Raw genomic sequence first — 26,326 nt, 5'->3', positions numbered from 1 at the left:
AGTTCCCTTTCTCTTTGCATTTCCACAGCCAGGCCCACAAGCGGGAGGAAAACAGTAAATGCCTGTTCCTGGTCCCAGCTCAAGGCACCTGTCACCACTAATTGAACCCAAAGGGAGCGGTATGCCTTCCAAGGAAGGAGACAAGTGTTTAAATCCAATCCGTTCTCAACCTTCAAGACTCCACTCAAATCCACCTCTAGGAGGAACCACCGACCAGTCCAACCCACACTCATCCCTCCCTTTTGGGATCCTTATTGTAAATGAAAGAGCGCCGTCCGGGGGTGTGGGGGGAGGTAAGGTTATGTTAGTCTTGTTTCCTCACACACCCTATGAGCTCAGTGAAGGGAAGCTCAACTAATTATGAATTCTTTTGCACAGAACAAGGACATGTAATAGGCAGGAAACAAATATTTGATCGCTTGATTTAGGTCTGTTTTCCAATGTGCTCGAAGTACTTCTCCCGAATTATCTAATTAATCCTAACTTGATGAGAAGAAAGGCATATTGGATCTGCACAGGCTGGAGCCAAGTCCTGGCACCCTCCACAGTGTGAATGAGCAGGGGTGTTCTTGTCGGCTCTGCAACACTGCCTCTCCTTGGCCAGCACTCAATTTTTTGAACTAATGGCTTAGCACACAAGAATTAGCATTTTACAAAACCAAAAGCTAACTGCCAACCAAGTCTTCATGGTGTTGTTAACCGACAGCAAACTCTACTTTGAGTTCTACTTCCTTCAACTAAATGGATTGGGAAATGGTCCCAAGACCCCCAGAAAGAGGGTGGAGGGAACCACAATGTCCCCTGTGAACACATCAGCTTGCACAGAAATAATGAGATCCGCTACAACTAGCATTTGCAAAGCCTATTAGCCAGGTTCCTCTTTCCTATGCAGATTCTGCAATTCTCTTTTTTTCATATCAAGGATTTTCAGGGACCCTAGTAAAACTAAAAAGCCTTCAGAGTCATACAATCTGTTAGCTTTCAAAATGCTTTCACACCTCCCCACCCAAGATAGGTAGACCAGATAACATAGACGGTGTCATTTTCCAGAAGCATAAAGAATCAGAGGGGCTGGCCCCAGGTCCCAACCCATGAGCAGCAGAAGGGGGACCCCGAATCAGCCTTCCCTCGCCCCTCCTTGGTAGGGTTTTACTCCACGGTTGACCAAAGGGCTGCAATGTAGTCGTTTGTCGTATTCCCACAGTGTGGCAGGCAAGATAACTTCTCTGAAAGAGAGAGCCCTGTGTCTCTTAAGAGATGGGGTGTCCCTGCAGAAAATATTGCCATTTAAATCCCTAGTCTTCACCAGTGTGTTTCACCATATTGAAGGCAAGTTCTCATCCAAAATGGTTGAGTGAGAGCCAACTGTGGTGTTCTAATCTTTGTTCATGCTGTCAGTGTGACATATGAAAGAAATATGAATAAAGTGACAGGATGAAAACAAAGCTCGTGGCTGGTGTGAGATACACAGACAGGGTGTCAGCGCCACACGCGCTACAACTGGGTCAAGTTAACACCTCTTCTTTCCCCTACATATGCGGTGTGGAAAAGCTATTTATAAAATGTTTTTAAATATTTAGGACCAAATAAATCAATATTGTTGGGAAACACTTACTCTGACCAGAACTCATTTAGTTGCCCTAGTCCCACGTGAATAACAGAACCGGGAATGTCAGGATGATCCGAGCCCAGGAATAAAACAGATGTGCTCTGCTTTCACGGAGAACGCCCTCCCGCGGCTGCCTTCAGGCTCCACCCCCGCCGGGGACCAGGCAGAAACTGGACAAGGATGAAATCTCAGAGGACTGGCCTCGTGACTTCTAGTTAGTACCGACATAACGAAAATAGGCTTTCGAGAAGTTACCTGACTCTGCAATTCACTTTGCTGTTTCAGGCGAAGGTTTTCAGGCGTATCTGCCACGGTAGTGAAGGACTGCTTTGGGTAGTGTCTGTGGAGACATTTTTTAGAAGAACGTAATTAAAACATTATGTTGCAAAGCAATGCTTTATCCTTCCCTCCCATCACAGTGGAAAGAGGTGTCTCTCCGCATGGCTAGGGCCATCTCTGGATCATTATTCTGGGTCCCCTCCCCTCCTCCATTCTCATGACCCTCTATCACCAGTTACCCCACTACCTCCCAAAATTTCAACCTCAGCTTCTCTATTCACTGCTTGCCAACAGCATCCAAGCATGCTCAGGGCTCTCCTAACTTTTACTACCTTTCCCTCCAACCACACACTATTCTAGCCTGTGGAGCTAGACTCTCTTCTCTCCTTCAAAGAGGCCTAAACTCACTGCCCCTGCTCATCTCCTCTCCAGCTCTCTCTTCAACACCATGCATTCTGGCTTCTAGCTCCTGCTTCCAGAAGTTTCTCTGGTCAAAGCCGTAATAACTTCCTGTGGACACATGCAACATCTTTTTGTGTTCCTCTCACTGGACTGCTTTTCCATCTAGAAACGTCCTTTCTCTTGGTTTCTACGTCACCACACACTCTCAGCCTGGCTTCTCCCCTTCTGGCTGTCCCTTCTCTGTCCCCTGTGGGTTCCTCTCTGTCTGCCCATCCCCCTTTGGGGTTCTAACACAGCTTCTTCTCTTCTCAGTCTACATCGGGGTGATCACCTGGGTGAATTCATTGATTCTCAGAGCTGTGGGTGATCTCTGCATATATGCTGATTACTCCCAAATCTAGCCCAGCATGTTCTCCTGGACCTCAGATTCACTGGCATTTCCACTCGGGTATGTTCCACACCCACCATAAACTCAACCAGTCTGAAACTCAACTGTCCAATATCCCAACCCATCCCCAAGACAAGTTCCTCCCTCTTATTCACTGTTGCATTTATTAGTGCCCAGTTGCCCAAGCCAGAAACCAGGGGATAATCTTGCCTCCTCACACATTGAATCAATCAATTGCCAAGTCTATTGATTTTATCTAAACACGCCTCGGGTATATTTACATTTCCCTCTCCACTGCATTTTTCATGATAAGCCACATTTTCCTTTCAGGTAGCTTGCCAGTTTTGCCCTTCCAAGCCAAATTGCCAAAGCAGGCATTTTAAAATGCCAATCTGATTACATTACTCCTCTGAGTACCACTGTTCAATGTCTTCCCAGTGATCTGAGAATAAAGTCCAGCCTCCTTGTAGAGGCCCCACAATCACCCTCTGTAGTCATCCTGCTCACTCGCCATGCTCCACCCATGGAGCTCACCCTTGTCTTTCCCCCCTCTCCCCCCACACACTGCTCTCCTGGCCCAGAACACTCACCCCTCCTCACACCCCGCTTCTCTGGCTGACTCCTCTTCATTGCCTAGGTCTTGCCGTAGACGTCACTTTCTCCAGGAAGCCCTCCTGGCCTCCCCAGTGTGCCCTGGAATGTACTTTCCTTCCCATTGTAATTCTTATATTCATCTGCATGCTCCTATTGACACGTCCCTGTCTCACAGTACAAGGAAAGTTCTGTGTCAGCAAGAACAGGCCGTCTTGTCTCTCGTCAGAGCACATTCAGCACCTACCAGTGTCTGGCTCATAATATGACTTCAGTAATATGTGTGGAAGGAAGAAAGGTAGGAGAGAGGGGGAGAGAAGAATGAGCCATATGACCATAGCACACGGTCAAGCCATAGTAAAGCTTCACCATGCTGTGTGATAGAGGGTCACACACAGGCCCTCCTAATGATGAAGTGAGAGTATCCGCTCCCTCTGTGTGGGGAAAGGTACAAACACTGGTTCATGGCTGCCCCCTCCCCACGCTCAGCCGGCGCAGAAAGTGTATGTCTAGCTGCCGAGACTCTATCATCGCGCTGACAGCCGTCCCTCAAAGAGCCGCCTCCCTCCCTAGCCCCTCTCGTTGGTGATGTCCACACTGTGCCTCTTCCTGTGATTTCTCCCAAGTGTTCTCCACCTCACTCTCCTTGTAGAGGCTTCTTTCCAGCATCCTATTCCTGGCTTCCCGTGAGAAGGCTGATGGAGTCAGCTCTTGTCAGTGCAAACAAACTCTGTACGTCCTTGCAACAGTTACCCTAGCACTTCTGAAATCAGGATTAAAGACATTTTGTAGCACTGTGTGGGGTGAGACTCACAATAGGGAATGTACATCATTGCCTCATTTTCCCAGCATCCTTCAGGAATTAAACGTCCTATATAAGTAAAGTCTTCATTTAACTGAAGTTAAAACCCCACCACTGCTGGATGCATTTGAACTATTTTAATTGACATCCTTTGAAAATTTTACATAATTTTCCTTCCTTCCTAGAGCATCTACAAACTTAATTTAAATGTTGTCATCATACCTGAGGGTCAGCTTCATAGATATTAACAGATCACGATGTAAAACAGTAGTGCTTGTAAAGTCTACCACGGTTGGGATGGCCTAGATCATAGGAAATCATGGTGCGTGCCCGATTTCTGGGGTGTCGAGAGATCACTTCTCCCACAACACTTGGCCTTGCATGGTCTTCATCCCCTCTGGCTCCCACCTTCTAATCCAGACTCAGAAACTAGACAGTCAAGTTTGTTTAAAACGTTGGTCAAAACTAGTGTTGATTTGGGGCGCCTGGGTGGCTCAGTTGGTTAAGCGACTGCCTTCGGCTCAGGTCATGATCCCGGAATCCCGGGATCGAGTCCCGCATCGGGCTCCCTGCTCGGCAGGGAGTCTGCTTCTCCCTCTGACCTGCCTCCCTCTCATGCTCTCTGTCTCTCATTCTCTCTGTCTCAAATAAATAAATAAAATCTTTAAAAAAAAAAAAAAAAAAAAACTAGTGTTGATTCAAGGGAGGAGGCCGTAGCCCGCAAGGTTTCTCCCTCTCCGCACCCTGGAGTCACAGCCTTGGTGGCAGCCGCACCCTTTGGGGGCTACCTCTGAGCTGTGCTCCACCCAGGGAAGCTGGGCAGACAACTTCGGTGTGTTCTGGAATATTTGCACGTCAGTCTTGGACAGCTGAATTTCACCGGACTTCCAAAGGTAGAAACTATGCATTGCTATACTTTAAAGCTAAAATAAGAACGGGACACATGGGTTTTTTCCTAAATACATTCTGTGGGATAAAGTTTCACAGAAATTTTCAGGAGTTCTGCAATGTTTAATTCAAAAATGTTACATATCTATTTTAACTACTTTAAAGCAGTAATTAAAATCTGCTCTCAAATGTGTTACAGGAAGTTTGGCCCATTGAGCCCCTGCTGTGCTACAGACTAACTCCGTTTGGGGGCAGACATTGGGGGATAACCTGCTCCTGCCTATTTCTGGTTAATTAAAAAGTAAACAGAATTTTTTAAGTAAACATAATTTTAAAACTAAGCAGAATTTTAAATTAAACAGCATCCTGAGATGGCCAAGTGAACTGTGACGGGCGCAGGGGGCGGGGGGGGGGGGGGTGGTTTGTAACTCCTTCTCTATGGGCATGTGAAGTTCGTCCACGCCAGGCAAAAATCATTTCTATTTGGATACTAACGAAACTTCACTTGCCACCCATACCTCCCATTCTGAAGTATCATTTCCTGAAAAATAATCTAAGTATTCTCACCATTTGATTTGACAGTGAGAAGAGGTGACAGCTCTGAACTTATAAAGTACATGCATATAAATAAAACACCACCTTTATAAGTCTGATTCTGGCATGCCATACTGAATTCTCTGTGGTCAAGGGCTACACTTGAAGACAAGCAAACAAATTGAAAAGCTTCTGCTGTTTTGGTTTTTTTAGAAGATGTATTCTGTTGAGCTGGTGACCAAAGCAGCAAACCTAACAGACCATACAATTACACAGAGGACTATAAACAGATGGCTGGCAATACTTGGCACTTTTTTCCAATCCTAAAATGTAATGATTCTGTAATGGTGGGTTCATTTGTACATCCTGTAACTTTGTCTAAAGATGAATAACCGGGGGCACCTGGGTTGCTCAGTCGGTTAGGTGGCCAACTCTTGATTTCGGCTCAGGTCATGAACTCAGGATTGTGAGATCGAGCTTAAGATTCTCTCTCTCCCTCTGCCCCTCCCCCACTCCCTCTCTAAAATAAATAAATAAATACAAATTTTTTAAAAATAAGATAAAGATGCATAACAAGAAGAAATTATCCAAAATTTTGACCTAGGAGAAAAGGTTCAATTTAGTATTAATAACCAAAATAATAAATGCTGGGAGAAAGAAGGAATTTGCATCTGAAACTACTAGGGATCATGAGTAATATAATGGATTTCTCAACACCGTGTCTATGTAGTAACATCCATCTACACTAATCCAACAATATCCTCCTCTGAAGTCATAGTCTCAACTCTTCCCCACCCACCACACACCTACAGAAGAAGAAAAAAAGAAAACCAGATACAGGAATAAACTGAGGGCCCAATGGTCCCTCATGGGATCATAGGACAGAGAAGCAAAGCATTTGCAAATTAACTGATGGTACCATACAGTTAATCCTAGCTTTTTCCAAATACTATATTTAAATGGTAGTAGAAAGTCTTTGGAAAATAAATGTCTTGAATAGAAATCTTAATGAAGGTAGATTTCTTCACCAGGCCTACAGGAGGTATATTTTCTCCTTGTCCATATTAGGGGTCAGAATTTAAGACAGAAGGCATTAAGTACCACGAAATGGGTGTTCAAAGAGAACCAGGAAAAAAGTAAAAAAAAAAAAATATATATATATATATATATATATATATATATATATATATATATATATAAAAGAAGAGGTGGATGAATTGGTACATTAATACATTTCCTGGAAATACGGCATATCATACATTGGGAGCTGGTGGAAAGATCTGGGAAATACTGTGGAATGTTTAAGCATCATAAATAGAAGTCTCTTAGCTGAAGTACACATGAATTGGATGAAGTGTATGTATCAAACTAGGCTGCCAGCCGCCAACAAACCCAGATTTCCGTGAAATGCTATAATCAAAATAAAAAGAGGAAGAATCAAGATAATAACAGAAGACAACATCTGAAACAGCAAAGTTAGGTTACAGAAAGAAGACTTCTAATTTTTTTATCTCTATGAGAGTTCGCTGATTCGAATAGAGGAAAAGTGATATGCAAACCACTGAGCTGGTCAGAGTGGGAAAAGCAGTGTAAGCAAATTGCAACCTCCACGGACATAGTTAAAAGAAAGAACACGCTGGAGAATGTGAGCATCCAGGACCTCACTTTTTATCCAGAGCCCAGTGGCCATGAGAGCACTGAAGCTAAATTTCCCAGGTTTGGACCTGGATCTTCCACCTACTAGCTCTGTGCCTTTGGGCAGCTTTCTTAACCTCTCTGGCCTCAATGTCCTCATCTGCAAAATCAACATAATGGTAGTACCTCTTACGCTTATTCCAAAAATAACACCGGTAAAGCATTTCAAACAATGTTTGGCTCATAGTAAGCATTTAATAAAATATCTATTATTAATAGCAATAATATCATTATTACTATTACTACTAGTAGTAGTACTTTCTCTTTGCTCTGCGCTGCAAACAGACTTAACCTCAGTGCCTCCTTACATCATCTATCTAAGGAGGATAATGGACTCCTGGTTCTCTCATGAGGTTGTTGCCACGTAAAAGACCTTTATAAATGGAAAAATACTGTAAATGTGAGATATTAATAAGCCACTTAGACATATGAAGGTAAGGTCTTTATGAATCTGTTTATTGTATATCATGTGTTAGCACAGTGGTTCTTGCACAGGACATCTGGTGATAGGCAAGGTCTGGAGACATTTTTGACCATCTGTGATTTAGGGCAAGTGGTGGGTGGTGGGTACTCTTGGCAGCTAGTGGGCAAAGGTGAGGGATGCTGCTAAACATCCCACAATGCATAGAACAGCCCCCGCACCCACCCCAACGGAGACTTACCCTATCCAAAATTGCCAATTCTGCTAAGGTTGAGAAACCTTAAGTAATAGATGTAAATCTCTAATGTTATAGAAGTCTACTAATATTAAAACTTCCAGCTCTTTCTAACCAGTCTCCAATCTCTGTTTTCATTCTCGCCTGCCTGGCAAAGTCAAACAACCCCCCCACCTCCCCTGAATCCTTTGCCACACTACCAGTCAATCACATCTGTCTGAGCCTTCTCCCTCCTGAGCACTTAATTCTTCCCCCTGTAGCTTTTTGTTTACTTGACCATGTTAAAGTTCCACTCAAACTAGAAAATGTGAGAGCAGAACTCAGGTGTCAGAAGACTTTGTTACTACATCATCATTTCCTTACAGGCCCTGTGCAGAAGGGAGTTAACATAGCAGACCTGAGTGCTGTATTTGAAAGGCCAGCTTAGGGGTGGCCTGGGTGGCTCAGTTGTTAAGTGTCTGCCTTCGGCTCAGGTCATGATCCCAGTGTGCTGGGATTGAGCCCCGCATCAGGCTCCCTGCTCTGCAGGAAGCCTGCTTCTCCCTCTCCCACTCCCCCTGCTTGTGTTCCCTCTCTCGCTGTCTCTCTCTCTCTGTCAAATAAATAAATAAAATCTTTAGAAAAATTTTTAAAAATTAAAAAAAAAAAGAAAGGCCAGCTTACATGGGGGGCCCTTGGCCGGTTTCTAAGAACTTGGATTTGGGGAGGGTTCCCACCACCTTTAACTGATAAGACTGGGCCCAAGCTGTTGGTACAAACAATAGAGTTTATGCCGAACACTTGCTTTCTTTCTGGGAGTCTGGAATTTGGGTACCTGCCAGGCAAAAGGTGCCTCTATGAAAAACCCCCAGTGAAAACACTAGGAACTGAGTCTCTAACGAGCTTTGTTGGTTGGCAACATTTGACACATGTTGTCATGACTCTTTGCTGGGAGAATTAAGTGCATCCCATGTGACTCTTCTGGGAGAGGACACTGGAAGCTTGTGCCTGCTGTCCTCTGGACCTGGCACCATGTGCCTTTCCCTTTGCTGATTTTGCTTTGTGCATTTTTGATGTAATAAATCACAGCCATGAATACAACTCTATGCTGAGACCTAAGAGATGTTCTAGAGAATCATCAAACCTGAGGGTCTTGGGGATTGCCAACATAGGACCCTTTGTTCCTAACAACACATTCATCCAGAAAAAGGATAGCAACATTTTTAATACAGTATCTACTTCAAGAAAAAGCAATTTCAACTCTTAAGAACATTTATAAGGTAAAAGTTCTGACCTCACATTATTAAACTGGCTTTTCAGCCCTGCCTTTCTGAGTTAGGTCAGGGCCCAGTGACTTTGCTTTGGACCATCTTTTCATGCTCTGATCTTAACCAAAGAAGTAATTTTATCCAAGGGCCAGGATCATAACTCTAGTAGATGGTGGGGAAAAGATAGAAGGTTTCAACATAACTTTGAGTATTTCTCCCAGGTCTGAACAACTCCATTGTTTCATATCATTCAAAATTATCTTTAAAAAACAGGAAAAAAAATTCAAAAATAAATCTGAGAGAAATTACCACCAGCAGATCATCTATGAATTTACTTATAAAGGAGGTACTTCAGCAAGAGAGAAAATAGAACAAGCTAAAATGCAAAGAGGAATGGCAAGCAAATCAAATGGTAAGTGCACGTGCGCACACACACACACATTGTGTGGAATGATAACAATATTATCTGAGTTTTTTTTTTTTTTAAAGGAAAACGTAATGTACTGGATAATCAGATTGAGAAGGTAGTAGGAGAATTTGTATTCTAAGGTCCTTCTATTCTTCATGAGAAAGGTTAGGTTAAGGTTAAAGGAGAAAGTTAAATTCTTACTGAATTTTAGACTGTGCTTCAGCAAATATGATAATATTTTAAGGGTACCCACAAAGAATGGAAAATAGTACATGAAGTCAAGTCCTATAGAAGGGGAAAATCAAGTTTTTAAAAAAATACCAAAATACTAACTCAATAAAATAAAAGAGAAAGAAGACAAAAAGAAAAAGAAGCATAGAATAAACAGGACAAATAGAAATTTAACCACTGGGAGAAACAATTCAACAATCACAAAAATATAAATGGGTTAAAATTGCCAGCTAAAATACCAATAGAGTCATATTTTTTAATTCTACTATAAAATAGCTATGTTTTTGTGAGACAAAATACACTTTAAAAATAAAGGCATTGGGGTGCTTGGCTAACTCAGTTGGTTGGGCTTCTGGTTCTTGACTTCGGCTCAGGTCATGATCTCAGGTCGTGAGATCAAGCCACACACCAGGCTCCACACTCAGTGCAGAGTCTGGTTGGGATCCTCTCCCTCTCCCCCAGCCCCCACTTGCAAGCCCTCCCCCTCTCTCTCTCAAATAAATAAAATCTTTTTTAAAAATAAATTAAATAAAGACATTATTAAGAATAGAAACACTACACAGTGATGAAAGTTCAATGCACCAAAAAAAAATCCTAAATATAAATGTACCTGATATTAGTCTCAACCAATTGTTTAAAATATGCGTGTGCGTATGTATATTTATAGAGAAAGGGGGAAAGGAGCATACATGTACATGCCTACAAAATTAATAGGGGAAAAACTGGCATATCCACCAACATGGTGAAAGATTTCAACACTCCTCTCCCAATTATTTCTAATCAGTAAATATATCAAATATGTGGAATTTGGAATTCATGACAATAATACTGGTAATGTCTCGGGGTGCCTGGGTGGCTCAGTCAGTTAAGCCTCTGACTCTTGATTTTGGCTGAGGCTTAACCAAAGCCTCATGGTCATGGGATCAAGCTCCACATCAGGCTCCAAGCTCAGCAGGGATTCTGCTTGAAATTCTGTCTTCTCTCCCTCCCACTTTGCCCTCCCCCTCCACAACCCCCCACACCCCACCCCCACTCACATACATGTGCTCTGTCTCTAAAATAAATAAATAAATCTTTAAAAAATATATTGGTAATATCTCCATACAGGGGTGGTATTCAACCCACTTAACAACCAATACATGATAGGCACTCATCAATCAGAAAGGTCTCAGAGCATGCTTGACCATGAGTTACTGGCAGGACTCACCAGTGTATACTGCCTCCAAGCACTCCCCCGTGCAGGAAAAGCAGGATGCCAACCTGTGCCATGTGGAATGAGCAGAATAATAAAAGGAAAGGAAAACTCTCTCTGTTGAGATACTGACTCTTGATACATGGATTCTTACTCCCTCTGATAGAGCTTCCCTGAGGATGCTTGCATTTGAGCCCAGATGCAATGAGAAAAGGTAACAGCACGAAACGGGGAGCAGAGAGGCAAGATGAAGAGAGGGAGAGGGAGAGAAGGAGAGAAAGACTGTAACTCCCACCTGGGATCAACCGTCACACGCTAAACAAGAGAAACAACTGCTAACCACCTTCAGGAAGAAAAAGCATTGAGCACAAGGAGCCCAAAGAGCCTCGTGTTCTGCCCAGAGAGGCTTCTAATGGCAAAGAATCAACAGGAAGAACCACATGAGGATACACAAGCCAGGCCCAGCTATGAAGATGGGACCAAACCATCCGACTCTTGAAGGAAGTGGGGACCCCAAAAATGGATGAGATGGAACAGCTTCAGGCTGAAATATGAACTGGTGCATTTACATCTGAGTTGCACTGTGTGCTCCCAAAAACTAAAATGTTAACAGATTTGTTTAAGGAAGACCTCCTCCAATGCCTAGAATATCTGAAATGAAGCCAGCACCAGGCTTCCACAGCAAGAGTCAAAAATAGCAGCGTACTTTCCTTTGTAAAGGCTTTTGCTGCCTGAGCACACTTTGCCAGACACACCGGAGAGTTTCCCAGGCCATTTTCTTTCCCACCTGGGGCCCAAATCTCAGAAGGCCTGAACAGCCAAAGGCCAAGAGCTGGGCTTCTTCACTCTGTTCTCCGAAGCAAGCTATGTGTGTGCTCCCGTTCCTAGTCTTTGGTTAGATTTCATTCCCTGAGAGAATATCTTAAAATTCACAATCATCAAATTAGAAAGAATTTGTTGTTAGTGTAAGAGCCATAAATGAAAATGGCATATTATACGAGAGAAGGGGAAAACCTGGAAGTTTTTCCCTTGAATAAGAGTTCCTATGAAATTTCATAACTATTAATAATGCTCAAAAATAATCCTACTTACGTTATCTTTTCAGGTGTGTAAAATGGCATAAACAAAAAAATTCTCAGGGTGTCTTGGTGGCTCAGTCATTAAGCGTCCAACTCTTGGTTTCAGCTCAGGTTGTGATCTCGTGGTTCGTGAGATCGAGCCCCACTTTAGGCTCCACGCTCTGCAGGACTCTGCTTGGATATTCTCTCCCTCTGCCCCTTCCCCCACATGCTCTCTCTCTCTCTTTCTAATAAATAAATAAATCTTTAAAAAAAATACAAAACTTCTGTACAGCAAAGGAAACAGTCAACAAAACAAAGAGGCAACCCATGGAATGGGACAAGATATTAGCAAATGACACTACAGATAAAGGGCTGGTATCCAAGATCTATAAAGAACTTCTCAAACTCAACACCCAAAAAACAAATAATCAAGTCAAAAACTGGGCAGAAGACATGAACAGACACTTCTCCAAAGAAGACATACAAATGGCTAACAGACACATGAAAAAATGTTCAACTTCATTAGCCATCAGGGAAATCCAAATCAAAACTACATTGAGATACCACCTTAAACTAGTTAGGATGGCAAAAATTGACAAGGCAAAGAAACAACAAATGTTGGAGAGGTTGTGGAGAAAGGGGAACCCTCTTACACTGTCGGTAGGAATGCAAGTTGGTACAGCCACTTTGGAAAAGAGTGTGGAGGTTCCTCAAAAAGTTAAAAATAGAGCTACCCTATGACCCAGCAATTGCACTACTGGGTATTTACCCCAAAGATACAGATGTGATGAAAAGAAGGGCCACATGCACCCCAACGTTCATAGCAGCAATGTCCGCAATAGCCAAACTGTGGAAAGAGCCAAGATGCCCTTCAAGAGACGAATGGATAAAGAAGATATGGTCCATATATACAATGGAATATTACTCAGCCATCAGAAAGGATGAATACCCAACATTTGCATCAACATGGATGGAACTGGAGGAGATTATGCTAAGTGAAATAAGTCAAGCAGAGAAAGACAATTATCATATGGTTTCACTTATTTGTGGAACATAAGGAATAGCATGGAGGACATTAGGAGAAGGAAGGGAAAAATGAAGGGGGGGAAATCGGAGGGGTAGATGAACCATGAGAGACTATGGACTCCAGGAAACAGACTGAGGGTTTCAGAGGGGAGGGGGATGGGGGGATGGGTTAGTTCGGTGATGGGTGTTAAGGAGGGCACATATTGCATGGAGCATTGGATGTTATATGCAAACAATGAATCATGGAACACTACATCAAAAACTAATGATGTACTGTATGGTGACTAACATAATAAAAAAATTTTAAAAAAAAAGAACAGTATCTCAGAGAGAAAAAAATAAAGTAATAAAATCATAAAAAAAATTCTATCAAATGTTTTAAGATTCAGATGATAACATGAATAAATGAACAATTCTACATTATTTCTACTGATATTCCAGATTGAGTACTGCTGGGGGGAATCACCAGGTAATGGGTAGAGGCATTTTAAAGTATCTTTTTTACATGTTGGGTTCCATCTGGGCATTTTCTACCTACTGGAACCGTTGAGTAAAAATTTGTTAGTTTACCATTAGCACTATTCAACATCAGCCAAAGACATGTTATAATTCTACTCCTGACATTTTTCAGGATCTTTGGGTTTAAATGCCTCTTTCACTATCTTGCTGTGTCATTGATGTGATGTCTATTCATGAATTTCCTTCCACAGCCATCATCTTGTTCTTAATTCTACCACTAATCTTCTTCCCTGTAGCACCTCCATAAACAACTCACACATAATGCCACTGGTAGCAAAACATCAATTTTATGATAAAAAAAAAAAAAGACAGTGAATTAGAGCAAGTAAATGGGGAATGCTCTTCAGAAAGGAGGCTTATGGGCGCTGCTGGTAGATCACATAAAAGCGAAAAATGGATTATGATAATGCAGGCCTGTCACACATGAAATACAAGCCCCAGCTGAAAGGTTCAGAATACAAACCCCCGGCTCTCCAAAGGGCAGTCGATAACCTGTCTAACAATTTACCAAATTCTCTTTCTGGCTGGAAGGGTCAAAGAACTTGCCACCTTTTGATTTACTTCCCCGGCAGGACTCCATTGTAACTTCTACCGCGTATTTACAAAAGAAGGCATTATCAAAGGGATTACATGGTAAACCTGACCTACCACACTGTGAAATGCTTATCAGCTATTGGAACATGTCACCTAGATTTTGAAAAGGAGTATAAAAGGTGAGAAATTAATACACACGCGTGCGCACACACACAGAGCTGCTGTTTAAGAAAAATATGAGCTGTTGGAGGACAGTCTATACCCTAGGCTGTTGCTGATACTGACCATGGGAATATACAAACAGGGAAGTGCGTGTGGCTGAGCAGCTCTGTGGTTTGTGCCCACGAACACAAAACACCACAGGTGATCATGGCCAAGAGGAACACATGCAGATTTGGGGCTCAAGTATCTAAGATAGTCCTATAGTCTGAAAAATATCAAAAACAGAGTTTATAGGAAAACAACATTAGAAACACAAAACAGATCACATTATATTCCTTTGCTAAAGATAATAATAAATATAGCACCTATTTAAATGCTCACTACTGGGCAACTGGGTGGCTCAGTTGGTTGAGCATCTGCCTGCAGCTCAGGTCATGATCTCAGGCTCCTGGGATCGAGCCCCGAGTCAGGCTCCCTGTTCAGCAGGGAGTCTGCTTCTCTCTGTCCCTCTGTGCTCGCTCTCTCTCTCTCTCTCACTCTCTCTCAAGTAAAAAAATAAAATCTTAAAAATTAAAAATAAAAAAAATAAATGCTCAGTATCAATAAAATAATTACTTAAGGCCTGAAGAAGGGGGAAAAGAATAAAATAATTATATTTTTCAGGAAAGGCCTGCATAAAACTAGAAATTGAATATCACATCCAGCTGCATCTTTTCCATAAAAAAATGTTATAGACTCACAGATAAATGTATGGCCCAAAAGCAAGTCAAATAAATTATGGGAAACTAATAATGAATTGTAAGAAGAAGAACCAACACCATATGCTACCTCCCATACTCAAGGCAGACATCACTAATCACACCACTCTGTCTGAACGATCCAAAAAAGACCCAACTATCTTCTCAACACAACACTCAGGCAGCCACTGCCAAACACCCTGGGCCTCAGGCTAAATCTCCTTGCCACCAGTAGACTCTACTTCTTTGACAATTGGCAGATCAGTTGTTTCCTAATTTTTCAGGCTATAAAAGTAACATCAAGAAACTAAAATCTATTTAACCATTGGTCTCCACTATGCAAAGAGAGAAATATTCTTAGAGAGCAGGGGAACTCTTCAACACACTTCCAAATTGTGTACACTAAATTCATTTAATGTGGTTTAGAATAGACAGACTGAGGAGAACAAAGGAAATTATACCAAAATTGGCATCTTTCACACCAGTATGTGTTAAAGAAAATGAACTCAATGCCAGATACAACATCATCAACAACTGTGTTACTGCCTGTCCCCTCTGCTGCAACCAAACAACTCGCTGACCAAGCCACATTCTTTTCCCAGGTACCTCAAGGTACAACCTAACCACAAAATAGATAACTCTTCTTTAAGTGTACTTCTTTCTGAAAAATAAATAAATATAAATAAAAATAAATAAATGTACTTCTTTCTCGCTATTTGATTATATAATTGAACTAACACCCAACAGGTCATTATACTTCTATTGTATTCAGTGCCAAGGACGAAGAGAAAGACGTGCAGCTTTAAATGTTTTCATCACAGCTGAATGGCATGGGAAGAAAAGAAGGACTTTGTGAGAGGTCTGAAGTAAGTTTGCCATTTTAAAAGAAACAATTATTACCTTCAAAGTTGTACATATTAGCTTCAATATGTTTGATTCATATAACTTCAATAGAGTTGACAGAAATGGCAAACCAAGCACTTCCCACCCAAAGCCCAATGACAATAGTTTTAAATACACACACATACACACACACACATACTCACAGAGAGAAAGAATGTTAGTTGTTTAAAAGAATAAAAGCATTAACAGAGGAAAGACTAAAGACACCTTAGTTGTTAGTCAACAGACAGTGTCAGATTAATAGGAAAGGGGGGCTCTGAAATGTCCCCAGGGTCACCAGACTGTTGAGAACTGCATTCAGACCAGCTCCTCAGGCCCCTTCCCTTCTCCATTTACTCCCTGTACAGAGCATATTCTAGTGGTTCCACCAGAGAAGTATTTACCCATGCAGACACCTAGGCCTATCTCTGAAGAAAGTGAGAGATCAGCCTCAGGACAAATCCTGTGATGAGGACAGGCCATGAGATGACCTGTGACATCTGCATCAGACATGGGGTCAGGGTAAGAAGGGATATTCTAAAGCACCCAACCCGCAGAGTACAGCCCTCTTTGCTTATATTTTTGTTTTGTCTGTTTGTTCCAGGACCTTAAGTCTCCACTTTAACTGGCCCCATCTGTGTACCTGGCAAGCTGGCCTACTGATAGCCCTGGACATTCACAGCACCTGCAGAAGGTCATGTCAGTATTCCCACTCCAGGGTAAGCCCTGCTGGGGACTCAGACCTTCCTAACTGCAATGGAGACCCACTCCAGCTTCCTATACTCCTCAGCCTCCTCTTCGATCATAAAAATGAACGGACAGCTAACGACCCCTAATTTGTAAGAAAACCCAACAGCAAGAAAGAAATGGACAAAAATGGACAAAAAATAGCAAGAAAGAAAATGCACACAAGAGAACACAGGTAATCCTGGAGGAAATGTAATTCATGCATAAGAACTTGGAAAATCATTCAAGAGGATATCACATCATATTACAACATAATCAAGAATATTACAACATAATCAAGTCATATCAACATCAACATCAAATTGCTACAGAAAAAAAAGGAAATTAAAAACACCAACAAGGGGCGCCTAGGTGGCTCAGTCAGTTGGGTGTCTGTCTTCGGCTCGGGTCATGATCCCAGGGCCCTGAGATCGAGTCCCACATCGGGTTCCCTGCTCAGCGGGGAGCTTGCTTCTCCCTCTCCCTCTAATACTTCCCCTGCTTGGGCTCCCACTCTCTCTCTCAAATAAATAAATAAAATCTTTTAAAAAAAACACCAATGAGTTACTAGAAGATTTAAAAATAAAACAATACTTGAAATTAATGACTCACATGGACTGGGGAAGTGGTGGGTGGAGGGGGTGAGTTGACCTCAAAGGAACAGCAGGAGATAAATCTTTGGAGTGAGGAAGTGTTCTGTATTTTGATCATGGTGGTGCTTAGTCAACTATATGCATACGTCAAAACTCATAGAACCATACTCCAAAAAGAGTAAATTATACTCTGTCTAAACTTTTAAAAGTGAATTTAATAATATATGGATATTGAAATAAAATAGCCAATGGAGAGATGCAGTAATGGGATAAACAAGCAACTAGTTATCTTCAAGATGGAGAGAAGAAAACCTTACATAATGAAGAGCCAAATAGTAAAGAGATGGGCAATATGAGAGAAGAGTTAAGAAATCTGTAAACAGGGGCTCCTAGGTAGCTCAGTCAGTTAAGTATCTGATTCTTGATTTCAGCTCAGGTCATGATCTCAGGGCCATGAGACGGAGCCTGGAGTCAGGCTCCATGCTCAATGCAGAGTCGGCTTGAGATTCTCTCTCCCCTTCTCTCCCTCTGCCCCTCCCCCTGCTCATGTGCTCACTCTCTCTCAAAATAAATAAAATCTTAAAAAAAAAAAAAAAGAAAGAAATCTATAGGGCACCTGGGTGGCTCAGGAGGTTAAGAGTCTGACTTCTGCTCAGGTCATGATCCCAGAGTACAGGGATCGAGCCCCGCATCAGGCTCCCTGCTCATTGGGGAGCCTACTTCTCCCTCTCCCTCTGCAGCTCTCCCTGTTTATGCTCTCTCATTCTCTATCAGATAAATAAATAAAATCTTTAAAAAAAATAAATCTGTAAACAAATCCGTTTAATAGTTTCAGAAACAAAGAAGAGAGTAAATGAAGAACCACTTACACCTTCAGCTCTAAAGGACAAACCTTAAGTGTCCAGCACAAAAGAAAAAAATCCCTATAAAATGTACCGTAGTGAGATTTCAGAATTCTAAAAATAATGAAAATCAGCAGAAGCTTCCAGAAAGAGAAAAAAAGTTACCCATGAAATTATGATACCAATAGTCTTCCCTTCAGCAAAACCATGCCTTTGAAATTTTGAGGGAAATTAGTTTTAGAACCCATCAAACTGTGAGGACCAAAACCTGACATTTGCAGTCAAACAGATACTCAAGTTTGCAACCTATGTTTTTAAAATATAATACAGGACATTTCCATGATAAGAAGATTCAAAATATGCCAAATTCAGTGGCAGCTGAGAATGACCTAACACCATGTTTTTGAAACTCTGACTAGGGCCCACAGTGTGAAACACATCTTACCTCACAGTCCACTACTAGAACAAAGTAGAAAATGTTAGAGGGCATTTTCTTTCTTTTTTTTTCTTTTTTTTAAAGATTTTATTTATTTGACAGAGAGAGAGAGAGACAGCTAGAGAGGGAACACAAGCAGGGGGAGTGGAAGAGGGAGAAGCAGGCTTCCCGCCAAGCAGGGAGCCCGATGCGGGCCTCGATCCCAGGACCCTGGGATCACGACCTGAGCCGAAGGCAGACGCTTAACGACTGAGCCACCCAGGCGCCCAGAGGGCATTTTCTTTTAATGCTGGTCTTGACCCACTTAATCAATGTCCTGACCCAGTAATGGGTCTAATCCACAGTTTGAGCCTACACGGTGCCCAAGTGTGCACTCAGAGGCAGGACACAGAACTACTAGAACCAAAAGGTCATGGATACAGGAATGAGATTCTCAGAAGTGACCTGTGTGGGCCTGGGAGTGAGAACCAGAAAAGAAGACCAAGATGGGGCCTCCTCCAAGGTCCTGATGGTTCGCAAAGCCTCATAATTTAACCACAACCCCACGGAAAAAGAGATGGAGCCCACATTTACTTATACTGAGTTTTCATTGCCCAACCAGAACAAGAGCTTGAGTAGAAATTAAGTCGTTATAGGAAAATAAAGGTACATTTTCGGTACACTTTAGTTCAAGACTGATATAACACTATAACATTTCCTTCTTATTGGGCCAAACCACATGCACAATTCTCCAGTGAAGACTATTTACATGATCTATACCTTCAGTGCTGCTTTTATAAGATTTAATTTTGTAGGATCAATCTATAAACAAAGCACAGAAAACTATGATTACTGTGTATATGTAAATATTATAAATATAAACCTTTTTATTTGCTTCAATGGTAAATATCAATAGATAAAAACAAAGCTTTTCCTCAATGATTTCTAAGAGTTTAAAGGAATCCTGGAACCGAAAATATTGAGAACCACTGGTCCAAACCACTGTGAAAAAAATTTTCTTTTACTTTAAATCATCAACATTCCTAATCAACAGAATCGTGTACTGGACTGAAGTAAAAGTACACATTAAAGAATTCTGGTTTAGACTAGATTCTGCTTATTTGTGAGATCAGAAAATTCAGACAAGGAAAATGATATGAATGTTTTGCTCAATTAAAAAAAAAACCTAATGAATAAAGAAAGAAAGAAAAATAAAACTTTAATGACTTTTTGTCTGAATTTCCAGATTCTAAATTGTGAGATTCAATTTAATGAGGTGGTATTTATTAATTATTTGAAAAGATTGCAATGGTTAATATTAAATAATTTAGATTTTAATTACCATACTGATTATTTAATTTTCAAGTAACTGATTTTCCCTCTTATCCTAAACCCCAAAATAGCTACTGCAGCTTTCATAGTCAGAGGTCCTTTCTGGACTCTGAATAACCCGCCAGCTTCATTCTAGAGCTACAGATGCTCCCTGCATCAAAAGCTTACAAAGACTCAATACTATAATAGCTCTGTGAAGACTGAATAAAGATGATGCCATCCTTGCCAATAAAACTGAGGGGAGAGTCAGACTACATGGAAAAAGCCATGTAGATAAAAAAGGAGAGTTCTGTATTTAAAAGAAAAATTGCTTTTACTAAAAACAAAAAATAAAATGTAAAAGATTATGCTAATTTAGTTTATGGCCCCTTATTGCCAACCTTCAGCCCATTCTGAAGTCCATTTAACTTAAAATAACTTGAATGATACTTATGTAGTGAGCCATACTACATTCCTTTTACTGTGAAAGATCCAACACTAATAATAACTTACATCTACTGAGAGCATTTACTATGATGTGAGGCACTACTCCAAGGACTTCAGTATTTCAATTAATTCTCCCAAAGACCTTATGACATAGGTATTCTTCTCATACAGCTAGTAAGTGTTGGGTCCAGAAATGGAACACAAGTCTGCCCGCCCCCCCCCCGCCCCCCGCAGTGGTGTGTGCACAGAGACAGCTCAGGCTGGCTTATGAGAGCAGATGGTTAAATTCTGGGGAATTTTGTGGGCTAATTACTAAATAGGCCATTTTAAAAACTTAAGGATGTAAACCTACGAGTTAAATAAATTATAAGACAAGCAAAGTTAATAAACACTCCAATCTCATCACTTCCTAATTATTTTGACTATATCTTTTATTCTCATGCCCTTGGTGCTACTTACACCTACTCTATCTATAAAGGAAAACACTCTATAATGTATGCCGTTGTGTATCTCTTCCCAACCCGTTCTGTAATGTCAGGTTGGTGCCTTAAAATTAACCATGATGGTTGTATTTTCACCACAAAAAAAATGGCAGACATTGCCAATCAGACCTTCTGTTCTTCCCCAGAGCCGGTTGTTAAACATTTTCCAGCGCACCCCTGGATTCCTCCTGCGGACCACAAGCTCTTCACGCAACAGTGTTCTCTGTCACCTGATAAACATTATACATTAATTTTGATTAACAAAAACAAATGGCTTTCACAGGGAGGCTTTGCTTTCACTCAGAAAATTAAACTACATGAAAGTAAAAGTAATTCCCTCCGTTGAACCATTTAATTGAGTTCTCAGAGGAAGACTTTGCTTTCTGGTTCAAAAATAACATTTCCCAAGAATTAAAGGAGGGGTGGGAAAAGTCTACTCTGTAAACAAACAAACAAACAAACAAAAGGAATACATTTCCACCAGTATCTTCCTGTAACCTACTTAACCACTTCTACTGAAGACTCACATCGGACAGAAGTAGTTATCTTTCCCAAATATAGAAGATTTTGTATGTATCTTAAAAAGGGTCTGAGATTATAACTTCGCAATACCCTTTCCTCACTCCATACTATCACCCTTCCGTCCAATGCTTCACATCCAACAGATGGTAGAGCCATTTTTGATGCTTTTCTTCTTTCAATAAAATGGAGCAACACCAACCAGTTGTCAATCTACAAAAAGACAGCACTCGACATTGACTAATTTAGAAGCAGCCTTGTCAGAATTTTGAAAGCCTGCAATCATAAAAATCCAAGATCTTCAAGTGTGCTTTCTATGCACAATGAAAGAGATAATTAGCTCCTTTCCTTGAATACTTAACTTTCCCGTATAAGAGGGACAGCTGCTAGATACCATTCTTCAAAATTTAATTTTCTCTAACAAAATAACATGCATGTGACTCATATCTGTGCATACAGACACACATATATGATTAAAAGAATTATCTTATTAATTTATTTATAAACTAGATTTTCTTTTTACTCAAAAAAATTGTAGATGGGAATATTGTAAATGGAAATATTTTACTATCATCACCTTTCCTACTGAGAGGGTTGCAAATGTTGTAACTGTCACTCCTCAGTAAAATATCTGGGAAGCCAGAACACTGAGGTCTCTCAAACCTTCATTCTTTCAACAAGTAATTATTAGGTATCTAATAACAATATTGTTAAATTTATTCAACACAGACGTATCAGACTATGTAATCACATATATATGATTATGTATTTGTTTTCTATTATCACCAATCAAATATCATAAATAAAAATAGTTGCCCAAGCTCAGGCTGGGAGGAGAGAATTGTCAAGTGACAATTCTGAGCCACTAGTCTGCATCATAATGTGCATACCACCGACTGAAGCTGCCTCCTACAGAACGGTTTTGAAACAAGGTAAGATATTCCTGTAAACAGGAAGCTGATGTTGGATAATATGATTACAGGTCTATGTTTCCCTAAACAGTGCTCCATGGAACACAAATTCCATGGAATGTGGGGAAAAAAAAAAAAAGGGTGGGGGGGATGCCTGGGTGGCTCAGTCGGTTAAGCGTCAGAGTTCAGCTCAGGTCATGACCCCAGGGTCCTGGGATCGAGTCTTGCATCGGGCTCCTTGTTCAGCGGGGAGCCTGCTTCTCCCTCTGCCTGCCACTCCCCGCTTGTGCTTTCATTCTCTCTCTCTCTGTCTCTAAATAAAATCTTAAAAAAAAAAAAAAAAAAAGATGTTTAAAAAAAAAGGTAGGGAGTGCTCTGTCATCAAATAGACTTGGGCAACCATGGATGAACAAATTTAAACAGGATCTATACTGCAGGACTTCTCAGGTTTGTCCCTCTTCTGCCAGGAACATCTTACACAATGACTGTTCCTCAGAACACATCCTGAGAAATGCTCATTTATCAGCACATTAGCCTAAGTCAGATTTAGATTGGAAAGGAATGTGTAGAAGAATAGAAAAGGAGTTCACACGCCTGTCCACAGATTCCTCCCTCGGCACTGAGATGTCCAGCCCAGTGCCTCTGCCTTTGTTTTCCCTTGAACCTGCTCTACCTGATCGCTGAATAGCCAACACCTGTTCCCCCTCTGGGTCCCGTTCAAATGCCCACGTTCCCAAACTCCTCCCTGCTCTCCCCCAGCCACCATCTCAAAGCAGCACTTGTGTAACTCACATTAGACAACCCCACCGTATCTGCACTGGTGTCCCTAACTGCCCGAAGCTTCCAGCCAGGAGGAGGGGAACTTGCAACAAGTATCGAATAAAGAGGTGAGTGAAGAGCCCACTGGAAACTAGTGAAAATTAAAAGGTGTCACAGGCTCAAAATACAGACATTCTCAGAAGTTCATATTTTCATATGAAAATAAAGCTTTTCTCTACTAGTACATCCGGATTATCATCAGCATCCACGCATTGTTAAAATTAAAACTGGACCTTTAAAATTCCTTAAAATTATTCCTTTGACTCTGGACCACGTGTTTAAAGTCAGGAACTTTGTTATGGTTTCTAAATTGTAGGAAATACTACAGTACTTTAAGAGAATCCAAAAATTAAACCTGACCACTCAAGTATTGAACAAATCATAATTCGTTGAAAATTTTAATTTATGCGTTGGCAGAAACATGTTCCTTTTCTTTTGTAGGTGTCACAGTCCCAGTCCTGCAGCACCAATTGCTGAAAATTGAAAACCCACCCAAAAATGCTACTGACCTCAGTACTCACAAACTCAGAAGACACCGAAAAACACAGTGAATGTCCAGCTTCTTAAAACATAAATCCTCTTTGGCCAAGAAATAAAGGCAGACATGTGACTTGTCATTTGCTTCCTACTTTTAAAAAATTGGGTTCTGCAGTGCCACGTTACAAGCCGAATTTTAATATTTTTATTATTTGCTGCTTCTTTTTAATAATTAAAGTGGGAAATGTCCATTTTGGATGGAGAAAAAAGAAGAAGCATACATACAGTTTTAGTCTACCTCTTATAGCTTTATATTTTCCAGGAAGCATGATTTACAGCATAAAAATTTTATGAATGTGTCTGCCAACCAGCCTTTTCAGATGCACCAGCTATTGGTCACTAATGACATCCCAATAATAAAAAAGCCACAAATTTAAATCATGGAAAAAAGGCAAATTATTTTTGAGTCACTTTTACTCAGTACTTTTGTTGGGTTTTTTTATGTCTTGCTGATTTACTCAGGAATAAATAAAAGATTGTTGCAAGTTATATACATTGATTATGGTCATGAAACCAAGTGATGATTGAGACATTCCTTGTCAAAATCTCTATCAATATTTGAACGAATCACCTCCTCTCTGGGAGACCTATTCCCAAGGACAGTATCCAGGCGGGCACTTGATAAGGGGAATGGGACAGAATAAAAATATTTTACAGGACTCTGCAATGCTTTAGTTATTTCAAAAGAAGAATCTATCGATAATATAACTCACATTTCTCCTAAGCTCATTCAATAACAGATCTTTTTGGACTTAATACCTTTCCAAATGAAGCCACAAAAAGAACTGTTTTTTAATATATTCTACCTTGTCCCACAGATAAATTAAAACAGAGATGAAGTAAACATTGGCTAAGTGCATAGTAGGAACCAAACAATGTGCTGGAGTTTTATGGAAATCTAGTACCAAAGTAGCCAAACAACTATTGTATGAGTCAGAAGAGATGATTTCTCTGTGACCTTGACCAAGTCACTTCATCTCAAGGGGCTCCCTTTCCTCATATTGTAAAGAGAGATTGTAATACCTTGAGTGATGTTGTCAAAGGCCATCCACTGAAGTAAATCATGAAAGGGTATATAATAAATTTGCAGTATTACTCACTTTGCTAAGAGGGCCACTTCTGGCCCACAATGATATAGCCATATAGCTTTTAAGCTTCCCTCCTGTGTGGGGCACACGAGTGCCACAGAATATTTATACAACTGATAAATCCAGAATCTACTCAACAAAGGATTTCTGTATGTCACAATATCAACATATCTCCATGCAAAATGAGCAGCTTTCCAAGACAAAAATTTCCACCGTGGCAGCTTCAGCAAGAGGAACATCCTGCGCTGAATTCTTACAGGATCCCTTGTCATTTGCCTGGGCACTTTCGATGTTGTTTTCCCCTCACACACTGGGCTGAAGGAGTTGGTATCCCATCAGTCACTGTGACAGCCCCACATTACAGATCAATGTAATTTGTTTATTGACTTCTGAATACCAAATTCCTCCAAGGAGAGTCACAGATCCACAACATGCTGGGAAACCAGGGCTGGAAAACATGTAAATACAAACGCGCCCTGACAGCTCTTGATGCCTGCCATTCCGAAAATCTCCCAGAGTGCACTTCTTCCTTCAAGGGCCATTCTAGTCTTAAACATGATAAATTTCTTTAAAAACAAAAAAAAACTAGGTAACAGAAGGCAAACAATAGGTTTAGTGCCACATGAGTTTTAAAAGCACAAAAGTGGTAAAGATGTCAATTAGCCAGGGTCCTCCAGATAAACAAAACCAAGAAAAGATTGGTTATATGTAAGAGATTGATAAATACATAGAGAAAGATTTATTTTAAGGAACTGGCTAAGTCTGAAATTTGCAGACTAGTCCAGCAGGCTGGAGACCCAGGGAAGAGTTAAACATTGCATCTGAAGTCTGGAGGCACAATTCCTCCTTCTCTGGGAGACCTCAGTCTTTCTTTCAAGGCCTTCAACTGACTGGATGAGGCCCACCCACATTATGGAAGGTAATCTGCTTTACGCAAAGTCCACTGATCTAAATGTTGATCCCATCTAAAAAATACCTTCACGGCAACATCTAAGCTGCTGTTTGGTCAAAAATTGGGTACTATGGTCTGGCCACAGTGACTCACAAAATTAAACATCACAGTTGCTTTTCATATTGAGGGTATATTTTTCACTATAGAGGTAGCTACTATCTGGCAGGCTCACCCCACTCAGCATCTAGGAACCCCTACTTTGTACTTTCAGAGAAGATAGGTTACCAGTTTATTATGTATCTGAGTGAGAACCTAGTAAATTTAGTTATCCTAACCAAGCTCCTAAGAAGATGGATACCAAATCAGAAACAAATCTAATGACATAGTGTGAGATACCACACTCCTCCAGTGCCTAGGATAGTATCTGTGCAATCTTCATAGCTGTGCTTCGAAGATCCCTCTCCCTGCCATCTACCTATTGAATTCTTTTTATTCTTTTAAGCATCTAATCAAATACCACAATCTCCAAAAAGCCCTTCCTAGTCCACACCACCAAATTAAGCCACTTGTCCACTCTGCCCTATTACTCCCTCACTTCCTCCTCCTCTGCTGCTTGGTGACTGTTCTCATGCTTCCCTCACCCCCTTCCCTACTGCAGTGACATCATCTGGTTCTTTGCTGGCCAAGGCTATGTTTCCACATATCTATCCTCTAAAGTGGGAAGAAGGAGGCCACTTCAAGGCAAAGTGAATTATGTATTACAGAAATCTTTCCCTCCCCATATTCTTTTTTTCAATTTTTAAGCATTAGTTCTTATTGGTATAAAACCTCAACTGGCTAGAAAATATTGCCTTCCAAAATGCTTCACCCTGGAGAGTGAGGGTGTCAGATTCCCAAGAA

General features: G+C 41.0%; 1 protein-coding gene across 2 annotated transcripts in view; it reads right to left on the bottom strand.

Moving 5' to 3' along the window:
* NEBL (nebulette) overlaps positions 1–26,326 on the bottom strand; it is a 347,130-nt gene that overhangs the window by 223,967 nt on the left and 96,837 nt on the right. For both annotated transcript variants that reach the window (XM_045874312.3, XM_045874313.3), the window contains exon 3: positions 1,865–1,949. In XM_045874312.3, the coding sequence (XP_045730268.1) occupies positions 1,865–1,949 (85 nt within the window). The remainder of the gene's footprint in view (positions 1–1,864; positions 1,950–26,326) is intronic.

Source organism: Mirounga angustirostris, unplaced genomic scaffold (assembly GCF_029215605.1).
Source record: "Mirounga angustirostris isolate CCGP_5_RB_7025 unplaced genomic scaffold, mMirAng1.0.hap1 SCAF_5, whole genome shotgun sequence".
In the NCBI taxonomy this organism is placed as follows: domain Eukaryota; kingdom Metazoa; phylum Chordata; class Mammalia; order Carnivora; family Phocidae; genus Mirounga; species Mirounga angustirostris.
Note: the sequence above shows the minus strand (reverse complement) of the source record. Positions and strands in the feature narration are given on the sequence as shown.